General features: G+C 36.1%; 1 protein-coding gene across 1 annotated transcript in view; it reads right to left on the reverse strand.

The window, feature by feature from the left end:
- The window catches only part of LOC105101507 (transmembrane serine protease 11A), a 32,312-nt gene continuing 14,093 nt past the window's right edge, over window positions 1–18,219 (reverse strand). The window contains exons 3-8 of the mRNA XM_064489833.1: window positions 16,841–16,908; window positions 14,748–14,905; window positions 8,713–8,884; window positions 3,378–3,637; window positions 1,937–2,079; window positions 1–186 (exon numbers count right to left, since the gene is read on the reverse strand). Coding sequence (XP_064345903.1) covers window positions 25–186; window positions 1,937–2,079; window positions 3,378–3,637; window positions 8,713–8,884; window positions 14,748–14,905; window positions 16,841–16,908 — 963 coding nt within the window. The 3' untranslated portion in view covers window positions 1–24. The remainder of the gene's footprint in view (window positions 187–1,936; window positions 2,080–3,377; window positions 3,638–8,712; window positions 8,885–14,747; window positions 14,906–16,840; window positions 16,909–18,219) is intronic.

Raw genomic sequence — 18,219 nt, forward strand, 5'->3', positions numbered from 1 at the left:
TCCATGTTTAACTTGTATAGGGAATTAGAGGCCTGTTTTTGAAGCAATCCAGTTTCTGTAATAAGTCACTTTTGTGTAGACTCCAGGTTTGTTCTTTTGACCACAGTTATCTCCCCAGCTCACAATTCCAATGAGGTACCAGGTATCTTTAAGATCCTTTCCAACTAAAGGTCCCCCAGAATCACCCTGAAAAGAAAAAAAGAAAAAGAAAATAAGCTAAATATATAACTTATTACTTAAGATATTTTAATGAACCACATGCTTTATTATTGGTAGTAAATGTATAGATTACCAATTATAGGATAATTAATTGAAACATGGATTTCAAAAGTTATAAAGGCCTCAGTTCAATTTCAACATTTTAATTTTTAAAAATTTTTCAGCTTTATAGACAAATAATTTAAAAATACAATTATATATATTTAAAGTATATAACATGATAATTTGACATATATACTTTGTGAAATGATTACCACAATCAGGTTAATTAACACATTTATCACCTCACAGTTACTTTGTGTGTTTGTGTGAGAATGTTTACGGTCTACTCTTAAAATTTCACGTATACAGCACAGATTGTCAAGCTGATGTTGGATTTCTTCTGACTCTAAGCAGGGTGCCTAGACTTCTGTTTTGTCAGGCTAGGTCCCTTACCATGTACTCAGTAGCAGTGACTGTATTCCTGTCTTAGAGCTCTGTGCCCGAGTCATTTCCTCAATACCTTACCCAATTTTCTATGACTAGAGCTCTTATTACTTACTCACTGTATAGTCAGGGGGCAGGAATCTTACCTCAGCTCCCCAATCCAGTGAAAGCACTTTATGATCACCAGTCTTCCCTGAGGCTTATCACTAATCTCCCCGTTTGCCTAGATTCCCACGTCTGGTGTGTTCCTGCACTCTGGTCACCACCTTCCACTTGTCTGTCATGGCATGAACCTCTCTTTGGATTCCCTGAATTCCAGCTGCCTCCCTCTACGTTCTCAGCAACTGAAGCTAGATATGGACCAGATGCTGCCCTTACCCATCTTACTAGATGCTGCAAAACTTGCTGCTCTTTTTTTGACAGAGGTGTCTGTGTTGTGTAATTTGTGGGACTCTGGGCACGGCTTTCTGCCACCTGATAACAAACCAGTTCCTGTCATTTCACCATGGAGAATCACCTCCTTGGAGTTTTTAAGAATCTCATAAAGCAAGTGCCACCAGGAGGAAAAACACTTTACACCTTTGTCAGAAAATATTCATGCAGAATAGATGCTGTACAATAGAGGGGAGCACTGGAAAAGGGACTGATCCACCTGGTCGACTGTAACTGCATCTCACCTCCCATCCTCCACAGGCTGAGACCCATCACATTACTTGGAATTGCCTCAGATATGAATTGTAATTTCACATCTTCATAATTTTGGCGATGCCTTTTCTCTTTTTTATAGTATTCTTCTCTTATTCTATAACTGGGTGCTATTTATGCTTCAGGCTTCATCTCTCTAATACTTGTTCCAAAAATGTTCCCTTCAAGCCAAAAATATTTGTTCTCCACACTTGAAACCAACACAATATTCTCAGTCAACTACACATTAATAAAAAAATTTGTCCATTATGTAATTTATAATATCACATCAGAATTCATTGTTCATGATTGTTTTCTTTCTAGATGTGAGCTCTTTAAGGAAAGGGATTCTGCTTTATGAACTTTTGGGCTTCTGCTGTTAAGAAAATTAAATTTCATTGGTTAGTTTATTTGATAGCATCAAAGAAACTCTTCACTTATTTCATTTTGCTCAATAAAACATTTAAAAATATGCTTGTGTTGTGAAATTTGCAGTTAGAAAAATTTGAAATAAGATATCTGTACTTTACTAATATAAAGAACGTAAAATATTTCTTGAGACAGATACATTTTTTTAATGATATCAGAATATTCTCTCTCCACCTACCCTGCAGGCATCATAAGTTCCTTCCAGATACCCAGCACAAATCATTCCAGATTTTATATCATTCCCATACACGTGTGGCTGCTTGCACACATCGTCACTTATGATTTTCAGTCTGGCTTCTCGAAGATTATTTTGGGATTCCCCTTATAGAAAGTAAAGAAAACAAAGTACAAAGGAAAAACAAAGTAATTTCAGTGTTTAAAACCAGCCTCCTTAATGGAGAATGAGAATTAAAGGTTTATTCTTCAGAGTTTATTGTGTATAAATAAATTGTCTAGAGCTCTGTGAATGGATGTTACTCTCCGAAAGCCCTTTCTTATCTTCTCAAGCCCAGAGTTCAAGAATCCCTCTCACTATTGTTATATGTATGTACCTGGACCAGATTTTAGAATCCAGAGTGTGTCTGACTAAGTATGCCCCACAAACATTCAAAAATGAAATCATTTTTATTTCTTAAAAGATTGAGTTAGTATACTAAGTTAAATCATTTTTGAGAGGGCAACGGAAGGTTTGTTAGCAGAGACGATTTCTCTCTCTATAGTAATCTTATCCCTGATCACTCTTAATTAGTCTGTTTGGTTCTGAAGCATATTATGCTACAACTGCAGATCGGAGCTGAACAAAGGAAAATTTTATGATGTGACTGAGGAAAGTGAAAATGAGTGATGGAGCAAACTACGGGGAAGAGGAGATGAAAAAAAGAGAGAGGAGGCTCACAGAGATGGGCTCAAGGTGAAGGAGTCTGGGAGTGAAGGTGGGTGTGAAGATCACAACACACCTAGTGCATACCTGGCTTTGCATAGAGAATGGCACATAGATTTTAGTGTTAGAGGGAACATTTTTTTCTATCTTCCCTTTTGAAGCTGTCTTTCTCTAGTTTCATATGATTCTGACCAGGCTGCCAATCACATACCTGCCTTTCTTTGTACAGATGTAGAAGTGAGTCTTTGAGTTAGCAAGTCTATCTGAGTACCCCTGGGCCATAAGAAACCATTTCAGGAATTAAGTAGGTTCTGGCAAAGAGAGGGACATGTTCTGCCCTCAGCATCAACTAGGTGAAGATGACATAAACACTGAGCTGCTGTTGGCCACCTTTGCCACTATGTGGAGCTAGAGTCCCTCTATATGAAGGCGACCTAGGAGAAAACAGCCAAGTAATTAATGAAAAGACTCAGAGATTCAGAGCCTGATGACATCATACAAACTCAAACTGTGTCTGAAGGCAGACTCATCTCTTGACTTCCAAATTATAAGGGCAAAATTTGCAATTTTATTATTGCTTTTTTAGTTAATTTGAGTTGAGTTTCTGTCACTTGCAAAACAGGAGCCCTAACTAATCTGAACAAACTGTAGAAAATCTGACAGGATAATATTGATGTGCATCAAATCATACTGCCATAAATAGGGCTAGGTGCTCTGTGATCCATTTTGAGACACCCACCACCATAGAAGAGTGCTCCAAATCCTGTGATATAGACAGTTGAATTTGGTTGGAAGGACGCAGAGGCTTCTGGCAAACAAACCCGACGGATGTCATCAGTAAAAGTGACTCTGGGAGAGAATTGCACTACAGCAATGTCGTACTCTCTTGCTGGGGAGTGGTACCTCTCATGGACAATAATTTTTCTGATACTTCTTTTCATTAATGGAGGGTTGATTGTTGTTCCAAAGCTAACAGTCCATTGACTTGGATTTGCTTTCCTGGAAAAGGTTAGAAATGAACAGAATATATGAACTGTGTTACAGTAATCACATGTAGGCTAATAAAAGAGAAAATTTCATCCTGAAATACTTGGTTGCAATGATAGGTTTCTTTGACCACTTAAATATAGTTTACTCTTAACATTTTGAAAGGTAAAATGTACACAAACAGTATCTTTGAGCTGAAATCCAATACAGAATTATTGAGTTTTAGAACTGTAAAGCACATAAAATATTATTCATTTATTTTTTTGGCAAATCTCTATTAAACATCTGTGTTGTGCTGAAACTTATTTGAAGTGCTGGAGATAAAGTGGTGAAGAAGACAAAATTCTCTGCTGGTGGGAGTATTTGATGGCAGTGAAAGATAAAGAACAAAACAAATTAACAGATGAATAACTTACAACAGTGATAGGGTTATAAATAAAACAGGGCAACAGGATAGAATACAAGGGGGTAATTAGACAAGTCTCTTTTGAGAGCGTGGCATTTGGGTTGAGACATGGTTGACGAGGAGTCAGCTATGAGAAGATAGGAAGACAAGTTTCCAGTCAAACTTCCCAAGGGCTTAGACCAAACAGGCTGTGGTTCATGGCACAAGGGAAGAAAGGTGGGGGGTGAGGTTGGAGAGGTAGGCAGGGGCCAGATTTTAGAGTGTTTTATAGGTCATGAATAAAGCGCTTAGGTACTATGCAAGTGAGATGGGAATTCACTGGATGAGAAGCTGGTGGATCATGGTACATCCAAGGATTGGAAAGGTCATCTACTAAAGCTTATGTTTATACTTAAGAAAAATAGGGCCTAGATGTATTAAATTATATGCCTAGTATCACAAGTCGGCTTGTCTCTCACTACTCTTTATAGGATACCATCTCTCACCAAAATCTATTCATTAGTAACAAGACTAATATTCCTTAACTAAATAATTGAACTGACATCCCCATGAGGGATAAGCAAAGATACCCTTATGAATACTCATTTCTCAACCTAATTATTTCTTAACAGGTAGCTTTAGTCATAGGAAGAAGAAGATAAACATATCAATGGGATTTAAGTCCAATTTGACAGCTATTAATTGTGTTGGAATTATTTTTATTCTTAAGGCAATTTAAAATTTTGTTTTTATACAAAATTGCTTTTGTACATAAAAATAACTATCAGTTTTTCGTGAGTTTTATTGGTACAGATCTGGTCAACTTAGTCATGCCTGGATGAATTTACCATAAATCTAAGTATTTTAAACTTGGAAATGCAAAGTATAGAACTTGCATTGAATTTACTAAAATGAGAGTGCTTATTTACAGCTTTCAAACAGTGCCCTGATATTGCTTAATACAGGTTGTGTTTATTACATTTGAGGATGACAAACCTGAAAAATACACCTGACGTGAAAGATACTAAGTGAAGATTACAAATAAACTTTGTACGTTTTTAATCTGGGCCCAAATCAACAAGATGCAATTTAATAATGATGACTATTAAACTATATTTAGATCACCAAATAATTTATAAAAATTTGAAATGGTGACACCTAATCTGGAAGCCATTCCTATAAAAAGGATCTGAAAATTTTGTTGATTATTAGCTTAAAAATAACCAATTATGTGATGAGATTTCTTCAAGTGTTCACTCAATATTAAACTGCAATAATATGAAGTAACCTCAGAAGTCATTCAGTCCTCACAGATATAACGCTTAAAAAATGGGGCTTGCCATGAGGAAGACGTGCTTGTGTTCAGCTCCACCATCTCTTAACATTGAGATCTTGAGAAAGTTATTTCACTGATTTTCTTCAGTGAAAAAGGGCTTACTAATAAGCAGGGTTTACCAAGTGAAGTGGGTGTAAGAATTATACAAAACAAATCTTAAGCACCTAACCAAATATTTGTAGCATCCTTGAGCTTAATAAATAGTCATCATTGTTACAGGAACACTATCACTTGACGAGAGTCTGTGCTCGAACCCTTCTGCAGATGGGGATGTCTTCTTTGCTTTAAAGTCCTTTTCTTCACCTTGCAATCCCTTCATCTTTGAGCAGCTCTGACAGCTGACAAGTCTTTCCTTGATTCCTGAATTCTCTTCCATAAGAAAGTGCCTCAGATATATGAATAAAACTACCATCTCTACAGGCTTTCTCAGGATAAAATGTTTGCCTCCTAGGATGGTGTTTCCCAAGCTTTAGTGTGCAAATAGCCTGGGGAGCCTTTTAATACAGCTCCTGATTCTGTGGGGCTTGAGATTCTTGCATTTCCAACACATTTCCTAGTGACGTGAATGCTGCTGGTCTGTGGACCACATGTTGAGTGGCAAGGCTGTTTGGATATATTATCACCTTTGTTTATCATCTAAAACTTTTTTTTAATTTTTTTAACATTTTTTATTGATTTATAATCATTTTACAATGTTGTGTCAAATTCCAGTGTTCAGCACAATTTTTCAGTTATTCATGGACATATACACACTCATTGTCACATTTTTTTCTCTGTGAGTTATCATAACATTTTGTGTATATTTCCCTGTGCTATACAGTGTAGTCTATTCTACAATTTTGAAATCCCAGTCTATCCCTTCCCACCCTCCACCCCCCTGGTAACCACAAGTCTGTATTCTCTGTCTGTGAGTCTATTTCTGTCCTTTATTTACGCTTTGTTTTTGTTTGTTTGTTTTTGTTTTTGTTTTTTAGGTTCCACATATGAGTGATCTCATATGGCATTTTTCTTTCTCTTTCTGGCTTACTTCACTTAGAATGACATTCTCATCTTTGACAAAGAAGGCAAGAATATACATTGGAATAAAACTTTTTAAAAGCACTTCATTGTGTCAGGTTCTCCCTAAGTGTGTTTTCCAAGGCAGAATTCACTGTCGCAGGTACGATCTAATCAAAGCAGAGTCTAACATCTTATTTATTCTGGGTTCTACATTTCTTTTAATGCAGTCTAAATCACAATATAGTTTTGTAAACAACTGATTTGCAGTGGACTATCTTGTGGCAAAAATTTCTAAGCAATTTTTACATGTTAAAGCCGATACCTGCTTTCCGTACTGACAGACTTAGTTTTTTTTTTTTTTTTGACTCGTTAGAACCTTATATTTATATCTGCTTAAATTCATCATTTAGTTATTGCTTATTACTCTAACATAATTAAAATCCTTTTGAAATTTCTGACTTTCTTACCCACACATTGATTTTCCTTTCCAGAGAATGTTAGCTACTTTATAAGCATAACTTTCATATCATGTGCCAAGCCCAGAAAATATACTGTCTAGGACATGATGCAGAGTTGAGATCTTTAGTGGGCCGTTAAAAATATCCTCAGTATTTCAACAACAATTCTTGATCATCATCCTTTGGATAGAGTTGTTTATTTACTGAGTTACTTGTTACCCTTGCATTCAGTTTATATTATTTAATTTTTTCCAGAAGTCTTCCCATTTTATTTTGTCATTAAGACACTGGTCATACTATCTGTCTTGAGAGATGTATTTAGTTCTTCGAAGCATATTTTAAGGCAGACACTGACAGAAATCAAGAGCATTTAGAGAAGAACCAAGATTTGAGGTCATCTGAAAGTTGATGCTGTGAAATAAAATAGAATATTTATTTTCACATATAGTTTAGAGATTCTCACTTACATTATAATGTATAATAAGGCCTGAAAAAGAGAAACTAAGAAACAGCTGTTCAATGGATGAAGAAATAAATTTGATCCATTTTATTCCAGATGAAAGAACAAATACCAATGGATAAAAGTTATTAGGTGGCAGATTTGGTATTCATTGTTATAAAGGTATTTGCAAACGTAGAACTATCTACCACAAAATCGCCTAACTTTGGAGCTAGTAAGCTCTCCATTATTTTAAGATATTCAGTCCCAACCTAGGCACCTGACTAAGGGATTTCTGTTATTTCTACTATGTTGACCTATTGAACTCTCATGTCTTTCACACTTTAAGAATCTAAGTCTCTATATAGGTTTAGACTCATTGGTAGGCAGAACTTATTGTGCTATCAAAAGTCAAAATTTTAGGACTCAAAAGGATCTTGAGATGATCTAGTCCATCTGTTTCCCATTACACTATGGTTTAATAATTTGCCCAAGGTTTCAGAGATCAGATCCAGCTCCCCTACTGTCTGGCAATATTTTACCTACTAAGTTCTATTTCCACCTGCTTTACAGAAATACCCAGGAAGCTCTTGTTATCACCATGATAATCGATACTAGAAAATAAGGCCATAAAGTGAATCTACCTAGAAGAAATCCGAGATTTTAAACGTAAAAATCCAACTGGTTATTCTCTTTAAAGTAAAACTAAAATTATGAAAAAAACAGTCACTTTTATCTTTTACTTAATAAAATTTATGTTGTAACTATGCTCAGAATGAATAAAGAATCAAGTGTCAACTGTTCATTCAAACAAGTACATGAAACTTTATCTTTACTTCAGTTTGCCCTTTGTAGCACCATTGTCAAGAGGTGTCATAGTATATGAAGGTCTCATTGGGTGGCCCAAAACCCTCTCTTAATAATCTGTCACTCAAAGGAATCTCTTTCAAGTGCCTGTCCTTATCATCCTGATCATTTTTTCATTTTGATTTGTGAACTGCTCTAATTCCATTAGATCTTCATATGTCAAAACTATAGGTTTGATTTGAGCAATTCTCCATTATCACATTACCAACTTCCTATGTCCACTGAAGATTTCCATTTCACTTTGTAATTAATTTGATAATTTTGAGACTGGCCCAAATCTTTGGCAGAAACAGACACTAGTATTAAGAGGATTGTTTGAGAAAGAATTAATTATATATGTTATTAGTAAATATTTTGTTTTAGGACTTCTGTCTCTTTATACAATTTCTTTATGTAAAACTCTGAGGACCTGATCAGTATACACTAGGATAATGATTATAACCCCACTGACTTTCCAAATAAGTGCTAGTGTAAATTATTTTAGAAATGAACCTGAAAAGTTTTTCTCATTTTACCTCAGTAGAATTTGGGGGCATTATTACTCAGAAGATAAAACTCAAAATTTTTTTTAGCAGTAGTAGCAAGTTAACATCAATCACTTACTTCTTAAAGCAGTGCGCTGCAGTGACAAGCCACGTATTACTAATCAGGGTGGCCCCACACTGATGTATATTGTTATGCTGAAGGGAAGCTTGCCACGGCCAGGCAGCCTTGATTGCAAGGTCTCCGGACATTATTCTGTTGACTGTTAATGGAACAACTCTTTTACCACAACCTGAAAGACATGAGATCATTAAGTCATAAGAAACATCTCAATAATCTTTCACACAGAGAGACTAGTAGAGTATTGCCATGCAATATTTACATCTGTCATTATATAAACATGCACAACATTAATATCCATCCTCTGTATTTCCTGATAGCTGGTGTTTTGCTCACTCCCTCCATTTGTAAATGTGGATATATATATTGCCTTCTGAAGCTATGTAAGGCTGCAAAGGGTTGACACACCACAAAGTATGTGTCCTGAGGACTTGCAGTATCAATTATCCAGATGTTCTGGGAGCTCCTACTAAGATGACTGTTTCTCAGCTTTAGGTGAGCCCATCATGTTACTTTGAAGTCCTCTTTGACTGAAGGAAGAACTGGTTAGGGAGGTAACTGCCAATTCCTTGGAACTCCTTCTCCTATACATTTTTCTGACTAGTTCCTAAGGTGCGCTTGAGTTAATGTATCATGGCCAGTCTCACTCTTCAGGATGGAGGGTTCCATGTTTCCATATAAACATCACATTCACTATTGGTGGAAATAAATATGTAATGTACTATGTGCATCAGATCAGAGGTTAGTTTGCTGCCTAGGGTTCCTGCTAAGAATTAAGCCTGTTTGGAGCATGGTGCTAATAAAGAAAATATGGTAGGTTCAGTTCTTGTTCCTATAAGTGAAGTATCAAAAGGGGAAATTTATTTTACCAGTACTGATTACACCCCCACTGTGGCCAGTCATTTTAGAAATCTCCATCACATTTCTCTAGTTTAGACAACCATTTTTCTCATCTGGAGGACTGCAACAGCTTTCCGGTTCATCCTCCTGCCTCTGGTCTTGCCCCTGCAGTCCACTCTCCACACTGTAAACTGAGTGACCTTTCTGATATGTGTAAAATCCTTTAGTGACTTCTCATTGCCCTCCAAACAAAATCGAAATGTTTCAGCATGGTTCTGGTCCTTGATCACTATTAATCACACCCCTTTCCCATTCCCATGCCCCCTGCCAAACCCCCATTCTCTGTTCCAGCCATACTCGTGTTTTTCATTTATAAGAAATGACCATGTTCTTGCTTTTCTGAAGACATTTTTACATACCACATCCCCTGCTCAGGACACTAATCCCACTTGTCACTTGACTTGTGGTCTTTCCTCTCTCTTGTATCGGGAATTACCTTCTGAGCCCACAAAGATCAGGTTAGTTGACTCTGTGACTGACTCTCATAGCATAGTGTACTTTCTCTGTCATAGCACTGATCACATTGTTTTTAACATTTTCTAATTTATTTATGTCTTCCCCTACCTCTGAACTCTTAATTTTAGAGGAGGAATCATGTCTCATTCACACTTGTATTCACTTCCTGGCACTTGGTAGATGTTAAAGATATTTGTAGAATGAATGAATAAAAATATATAGTGTATTTGCAAGACACGGATGAAAATGAACGAACACCTTTGCTCAAATTCATCATACTGCTATAAAAACTTTCAAAATTTAGGGCACAGTGATATGAAGTGAGTGAGTGGAGCTGCTGTCAACTACGAAGATGAGTATAATTAATGCATTTTATAGGTCAGTCACAAATAATTGGGGCTATCTCCTCCCCATGTTTCACTTTTTCATTATTTTATTTCTCAGCATAAAGCGTATTCCATAGCATTTAAAAAAATTAGAAAGGCAAGCCCATTTGTTCAAAATCAGAAATATATAATTTCTTTAAATTGTCCCCAAATTTCCACCATGTAAAATATTTGCCTAGAACATGACAAAAACATCAGTCTCAGAGTTAGAAGAGATGTATTTTCATCTCTTGCCCAATTGTTATTTTCTCCCAAAGAAAATGTGGGACATGGATGGGAAATTTTGAGCTAATATTTGAAGATACTGTCCTTTATGATATGGAAATTGAACTTGTTTTTATAAGCTAATTAGACTTACATGCTTGGACAGTTAGCTTCCCTGTTGATGAGCTCACTGCTGAAAAACAAAATAGAACAAAGAATGATGATTTGATATTCTTCTGGTTAGTCTCAATGACCAGAAATTATCAGAGGATACTGACTAACTATGGATTCTAGACACTTGAGCATATGGATCAGTCAGGAAAATAACTACCTGATGTAACAGAATAGGTGTACAATTTTTGTAGAAATTCATAGACAACCTTGAATTAGGTGAATAATACCTCAAGCAGTGAGTAATTAAGACACAAATAGTGGATGATCAAAACCATGAGTAGTTTGCATTAATACAGAACAGTGGCTCTCCAAAGGTGCAGGGTAAAGCCTCTTTGGATTTTCCTTAAGGAGATAGAGAAAGTGGAGAAAGGGAGTGACTAGATGGGATCTTTAGGCTCACACCCAGCCACAAACAGGACAGGCCTGCTTTAAGATTTCATATAAGCCTTTCTTTGGTCAAATGGTTTGGGAATAAAAAAAAGAAACAAAATGCCCACATAAACTATATTTATAATGCAGTTCTAAACCTGTTGTGTCTTCTTATCAAACATCTGCTTAATATTGGTAAAGGCCAACTATTGTACAGAATCTAAGATTAAAATCTGTCAATTTCTAGCAGAGTTAGGAATCTGATAAAATACATACAAACATTTAAACTTAAGTTGGTGGAAGTCTGCATGAAAATTGTAATGGTTTTCAAATTAAAAAGACTTAATGAGTATAATGAGGCTAGACTGTTTTACTTATTTCTACCGGTGCCGTGTTTCTGAAACTCATATTCTCTGCATCTAATTTCCCATTGTGCACAGTAAGAATGTTTCTTTCTACTTACCTTCTATAAATTTCATTTGGGAAACAAGTGATGGTGAACTTTACAAAGTGTGAGCTTTTGAAAATAATCCAATTTAAGAATATCCTTAAAGGTTTGTCCAAACCATTGTATGGTGAAGAATCAATTGGTCAGGACAGATTCTCAGTGCTTACTTACGAAAGGAACTCAGTTTTCTGTCAAATGTTTTATTATGGTAGTAAATTTCTTGTTTTTTTTTTTTAAACTTCAGGCATACCTTGCAGATATATATGCATACACACACACACATATATATACATATATATGTATATGGGTTTGATTCCAGATCACCACAATAAAGCAAATACTGCAATAAAGTCACTTTTTATTGGTGTCCCAGTGCATATAAAATTTATGTTTACCCTATACTGTACTGTATAAAGTGTGCAATAGCATTATGCCTTAAAAAATGTAGATGCCTTAATTAAATCACTTTATTGCTAAAAATGCTGACCTTTATCTGACAGGGTTGCCACAAACCTTCAAAAACAAAAAACAAAATATAAAAAACAAAATATCTGTGAATTGCAATAAGGGGAAGTGCAATAAAATGAGGTATTTTAATGCCACATATTAGTAATACATTAAAATGGAAAATGGTATAATGTTAGAACTCTTCAGTTAAAACTTCTTCAGCTTAGTTTGAGCAAGATACAAATCACGCCTTTCCAGGGTTAAGTGCAATGGTTGGGACTGTAATTGGATTTTTAAAGAAAAAATTTTTAGGGAGAATGATTATACCTAGGGGTAAACTATCCATACACAGGTAACTGCTGTTGAAGATTTCTAACTTTGACCAAATATTTTTACTTTGCATGCCTGGGAGTGAAAAGAAACATTAACACCTTAGTTTTGAAAGTGACCCTCAAACACATATCTGGGTTAGGAGTCAAATGGTTAGTATCCAGGGCTGTACATGCAACAAGTAACATGATGGGAAGTGGAGCCACATCAACAACTTGTAGGCAGTATGTAGCCCTTTCACAGCCTTGGCATTTGCAGTGCAAAAGAGCTGATTTTAGTTTTGCTTTGACATATTACACATAAGGGACCCACACCATGCAGTTATTTGTCAAAACAAAACACAGATTCTTGACAAATTATGGATAAATCTTGGGCTAGAGGGTTATTTCTAGACTTGGTCTAGAATTTCTGCAGTTTTCCATTTGCTTGAAGTCCTTCAAATTAAGTGTTGCTGGAGAGCAATGTTTTTGTCTATAAGAATTGCCTTGAGGATTCTACTGATCTTTCTACTAAATGAGCCTTTCCTAAGTTCTGGTAAACACTGCTCTTTTTACATCTGGAAATTTGGAGACCTTCAGTGTTCTAGGCCTCCCCCACTTTTTTTTTGTTTTTAACGACGAATCACTCACATTAATGCTTTCAGGTTTCCAAAGCATATGCACAATTTACTAGCTTTCTAAGTGGTAATAGTCTATATGTTCCATACTGTGTTCTGTATTTTCTCATATATCTTCATGGTATTTCTATGATTTCAGGAATAACAAACATTATCATTGCAATTGTACAGATGAGAAAATGGAGGCAATGCATGGGCCAATTATTTGGATGGTCCTGTGGTGACTCAGTGGAATTAGAATTAGTCAGGTAACTCTCAAGTCAGGTTCTCCATCAGCACATCCTGCCCTTGACTCTACTTCAGTCATTAAAATACACTGCAGGTCACAAACTGAGCCTGTAAGAAACAAAAAGCCCAGGCAGCTGATGACCATTTTGTGCTTCTTTTTTGGTTTCAAGCTCAGGCTTTTAAGTTCCTGGCAAATTAACTGGTTATCAGAAATTGCATAAAACACATCATGTAACTTAGCAGAACTTCCATTATTTCACAACCTTGATTCATTTGCTTCCCCACAAGCAAAAAAGTAAAGAAGGTGGATTAAGCCTTTGACAGGTTCTTCCCTCCTGAGTTGGGAGAGGTCTCCAGATTTATTCCCTGAATAGCTGACTCTGTCTCATCAGCGAACTCCTGCCCATCCCATCCCCTCAAAATTTCGCTTCCTGGTCAGGTTTCCTCATAAAGAGTCAGCCATACCCTGAAAGGGCAGGGCATTCTGTTTCATATCTGATATTAGTCACACTTAACTCTGATTCTCTCAGTGTCCATTGGAATTTGTAGGGGAAATCTGCACTTGTCTCCCGGAAGTAGATGTTTATGGAAACAGCTTAATGGACAAGGATAAACAGGTTTCTGTCTAGCTGGACTCCTCAGAGTCTTTAATGTTAGTATAAGGGATGAATTTCCTAGGGGTGAATATTACAGACAGAATTTCTAAAATGTATTCAACCACAGAGCCCTTTTTTCATAAAGCCTCTTGAGAAATTAGAGATCTGGATTTGAATCTTTGCTCCTTTTAATTATTGGAATCCTTAATTTTTTTTTTTTGCCTCTCTTTCACATCTACAAAGGTGCTTTTTGCCTACTTTGCAAGAATATAGAAATTAGATGCTGCATGTAAAGAGCATAGAAAAGGACTTTGATAAATATTAATTCTTTTTTTTAGAGAAGCAATAATGTTTCCAATGATTTTTTCCCCCTAGTTTAGTGATTTTTAAAGCATTACTTATAAGATGGCTTTAGTGGCTCCAAAGTTGGTTTACTATTTTCCCAAGTACCCAGAGGAAAAAAAAGTTCACACTAACTTCATAATCTCACTGTTTACAGAAGCTATCCATACTTTTAAAAGGCAACAAATGAGTTTATGTTTTAGAAACAGAAGAACAATTATTGCTAAATACTTGGTGTTTTCACTTGCTTAGTCATGGAGGCCATGGCTGGGTCAGATTACCTCTCTGTTAGTGGTAAACATTTGCTTTTATTTTGAGTGAGTGCCAGTCAATTACTACAGGAAAAAACACTTAGTAATTAACTTCAGACATACTTACATCAGAGAATAATAAAACCTTTAAATGCCACTTTTTAAATTGAAGGTTTTCCGTCTGAATTCTAGGTATTATGTGGAATGGAAATAATGATATAAAGTTTGATTAGACATAAAATGGAATTAATAGAGAACCTCACATCACATAGAAAGGTAGCTGCTTACCATTAACTTGAACTGATGAGGCATTTATTGACAAGGCTCTGGTGTTTCTTATCTTCTCATTCAAGATGCGATGGATTTTTTTTCTTACTTCCCTTGGCTCAGCAGAGGGGAACTGGAACACCATAATGACATCTACTTTTGCACCATCTTCCTCTGGACTACGACACACGATTGAAAGGTACTTGTTCAAAAAATACTTCAAGTATATCTTATGCTCTTTTCTGTATTTTCTCCTACTAAATTATGCCTTAATTGTTGAAAGTGTCAAGAGCTGATCATCACACTCATATGTCACTCTATGACTCAAGGTCATTTCATATGTTCTCTCTGCAAGTTTTCATTATGTTTTGAGTGCATTTTCCCCATTAATTTGAAGGCTTGTTATAGTAGTTGAGTAAGACTCAAGCACCAAAATGTTATCATCAAAATCATAAACTCTGAAGCCTGGAAGAAACTTAGTGGTCTCTCTGGCCAGTCACTCATCTGATAATCATAGTCACCTCCATGACATAGTGCTCGTCTAACCTCAGTAAACTAATTAAAATGATGGGAAATTCATTTCCCTAAACATGCTATTTCTTTTTGGTCAGCTCTCATTTTAGCAGAGTTCTTCATTTGGAGTTGAAATATGTCTCTCTGCATTTTCCATTCCATTGGCTTAGGTCTGCCGTTTGGGACATACGTAAAACATAAACTCCCTCTTCTACATAAAATATTTGAAGACAGCAATATTTTTCGTCTCTGAGTATTCTCCAGATTAAACATGTCCATTTCTGGAAAATTTTTCATGTAAACAGGTTCAAGTTCCTTCACATGTGTGGTTGAATTTTTACATACTAAACTAGAAAAACCAAACAATAAAAGGTCCCTGAAAAATGGAAAACTGTGTATTGATCTGCCATCTCTTACTTTTACATTTCAAAAAATCCAAGATCTAAAAAGCACTAAAGGCCTATTTTCCTGAATCCTTCAGTTAAAAAAGAGGAAATCATATAAATTAGAAGATATTTTAGATATTGTATTTCACTTAGGCTCTGGAATGTGAAGATATAAGTAATTAGAATTTTATAGTAAATTGGTAAACAAATTACCAAGTAGTTTTTCCCTCTTCTCAGATCAGAAGGAAAACATTATTTACCAGGGGGAATTTCTCTGGACCCACACAAAAGCTTACATAGTGATAATGACAACAAATTCAAAGGTATTAATAAAACTGTGATAACTTGGCTAGAATGTTATGGCAGGTGAGAATTTGGAAAAGGAAGGCATGAAATTTAGAAAGTTTCAGCAAATATATGCTTTCTGTCTCCTAAATATTGTAGAATTTATCCAGGTGTATTGTAAAATCCTTCTGCAGGTCACTAGTTAACTCAGTAAAGCTTTAAGGAACTTGGAGTGAGTCTGCCAATGAGGCATTAGTCTATTGGTGAGAAAAGTCATAATTGTTTCTTTCAAATAAGCCTGTCTGAATATATTCATTTTATTTAAGAAGATGAGTCATACTGGATAGATTTGCATCTGTTACATATATGTTCTGCTATATACTTTCCATATAACACAATTGAAACCTCTGAGCAATTTCTGCAACTGATATGAGTCTTCCCCCTCTACCACAACAAGCATAAATTCCTTAAAACAGGAACATCTTTTTGTTTAGGCATGCCTCCTGTCACTAGGGCTTCGTTAGAGGTAAGAGTCATGATCCTATTTTGTGGTCAGCTTTGCCTTCTTAATATTTTTGAAATGGCATGTGTAATGAATACAGCTCGGTGCATGCAGTAACATGCTGCTGGATTTCCTCAAGGCCATGGGTTCTGGTAGTTCCAGGACTTACAACAAGTTGATGGGGTTTGAATTCTCGTTCTGTTACTTGTGGAATTTTGAACATATCACGTAACCTCTCAGAGTCTTGAATTCTGCGTTTACAAAATGGTGGTCAATCCTATATTTCGAGACTATTGTGGAGATAATATTTATGAGAAATACAGCCAAGAGCCAAGCCCAAAGAGGTAACAATATATGAGGGTTTCTGTCTCCTTTGCCTTTTTTGGTCCCTCCAGGCTGTGAATCCACCTTTGCCCAAACATACGTACGTCAGTCTGACTACTTGGTTCTTAATGTAATGCTTGTTCAAGGCCGAGTCTATAAATATCTCATCCACCTATTATTACAATAAGAGAGAAACCATATGTTAATAAGATATTTTATAGTAAGAATATACCCCTGATTAAATGTTAAAGCAATAGAAAAAATTTTTAACATGAGTAATGTCATTATTTAAACCAGTGGGTCTCAATATAGTAGTGCAACAGAATCATTTGCAAAATGAAAGAAAAACAAAAACAAAAACAAAAACAAAACTTAAATATGCTGGGGCCCCTCTCCCAGAGTTCTGATTATAAATGGTCTGGAGGGGACCTAGACATTCATATTTGTAAAAATCTCTCCAGGTGACTCTAATATGCTGGCATAGGTATCTAGGGTAGGAGATATCTTCCTAAAACTCCGTAGAAGATGAAGTAGAAAGATGTAGAGAGAGATGGGACACAGAGGGAGGCCTTGAGAGATGGTGGAGAGAACCTTGGCTCAGTACTGGGTTTGAAGCCTCTCCTTCTGCTCATGAACTGGGTGACTTTGGAAAGGTTACTGAACCAACTGAAGCCTCAGTTTCCTAACCTCTAAAACAAAGATTTTGATATGCTACTCATAGGCTTTTAAAGATTAAACACATGTAAAATGCTGGGTGTATTTTGGTAGTAAACTGCTTGGGGCTCCCTAGCCCCCATCCTGGCATTACAGGTCTCAGAATTCTCTGCAGGTCTTTGACTGTAAGTAGAGGGAAGAGGCATTAGGGATTTAGGAAAGAGCCAACAATTTTCTAATTGTTGATTGTGAGCCCTAGGGTAAGTCAGAGACGAAGAAAGAGTAAGGTGGTTTTGCAGGTTTAGGTCAAAGTTGTATTACTCAGTTTATGTCAACAAGGAAGGAGAAGAAATGATACTGTTTTTGGTCCATTTGCTCAGAATTTTAATTGCCTGCCAAGGCATCATGAGGCTGTGGCCTGTCACACCCAGATTTTGGCTTGCAGTAACCCCTAGTGACCAGTTGGTGGCAATAGTGCATGCAGGCACTGTGCTTCATATTTGATAGTAGATGAGCCAGATGTGCAAAAACCATGTCCTAAGTCTCTAAGGAAGGGGCAGGAAAACCAAATCTCATTTTGAAAGACCCAAAAAAATAAAAATAAAGGGAAGATTGCTTCAGAGATCAAGGAGAAAGTTGTGATTTCCTTAGCCACTATCAGGCATTCATTAGGAAACAAAATATTGAAGATCCCCCTTAACACTTACAATAACTGTATGGTACAAGAATTATTTTGATTCTTATTTGAAGAAGAAACTGACACCTGGAGACATTATGTGAAATATGTCCCTGGCATCATGTGGATTAGTAAACTGGAACTTAAACCTAG

The sequence above is a fragment of the Camelus dromedarius genome, chromosome 1 (genome assembly GCF_036321535.1).
Source record: "Camelus dromedarius isolate mCamDro1 chromosome 1, mCamDro1.pat, whole genome shotgun sequence".
Taxonomy (NCBI): Eukaryota; Metazoa; Chordata; class Mammalia; order Artiodactyla; family Camelidae; genus Camelus; species Camelus dromedarius.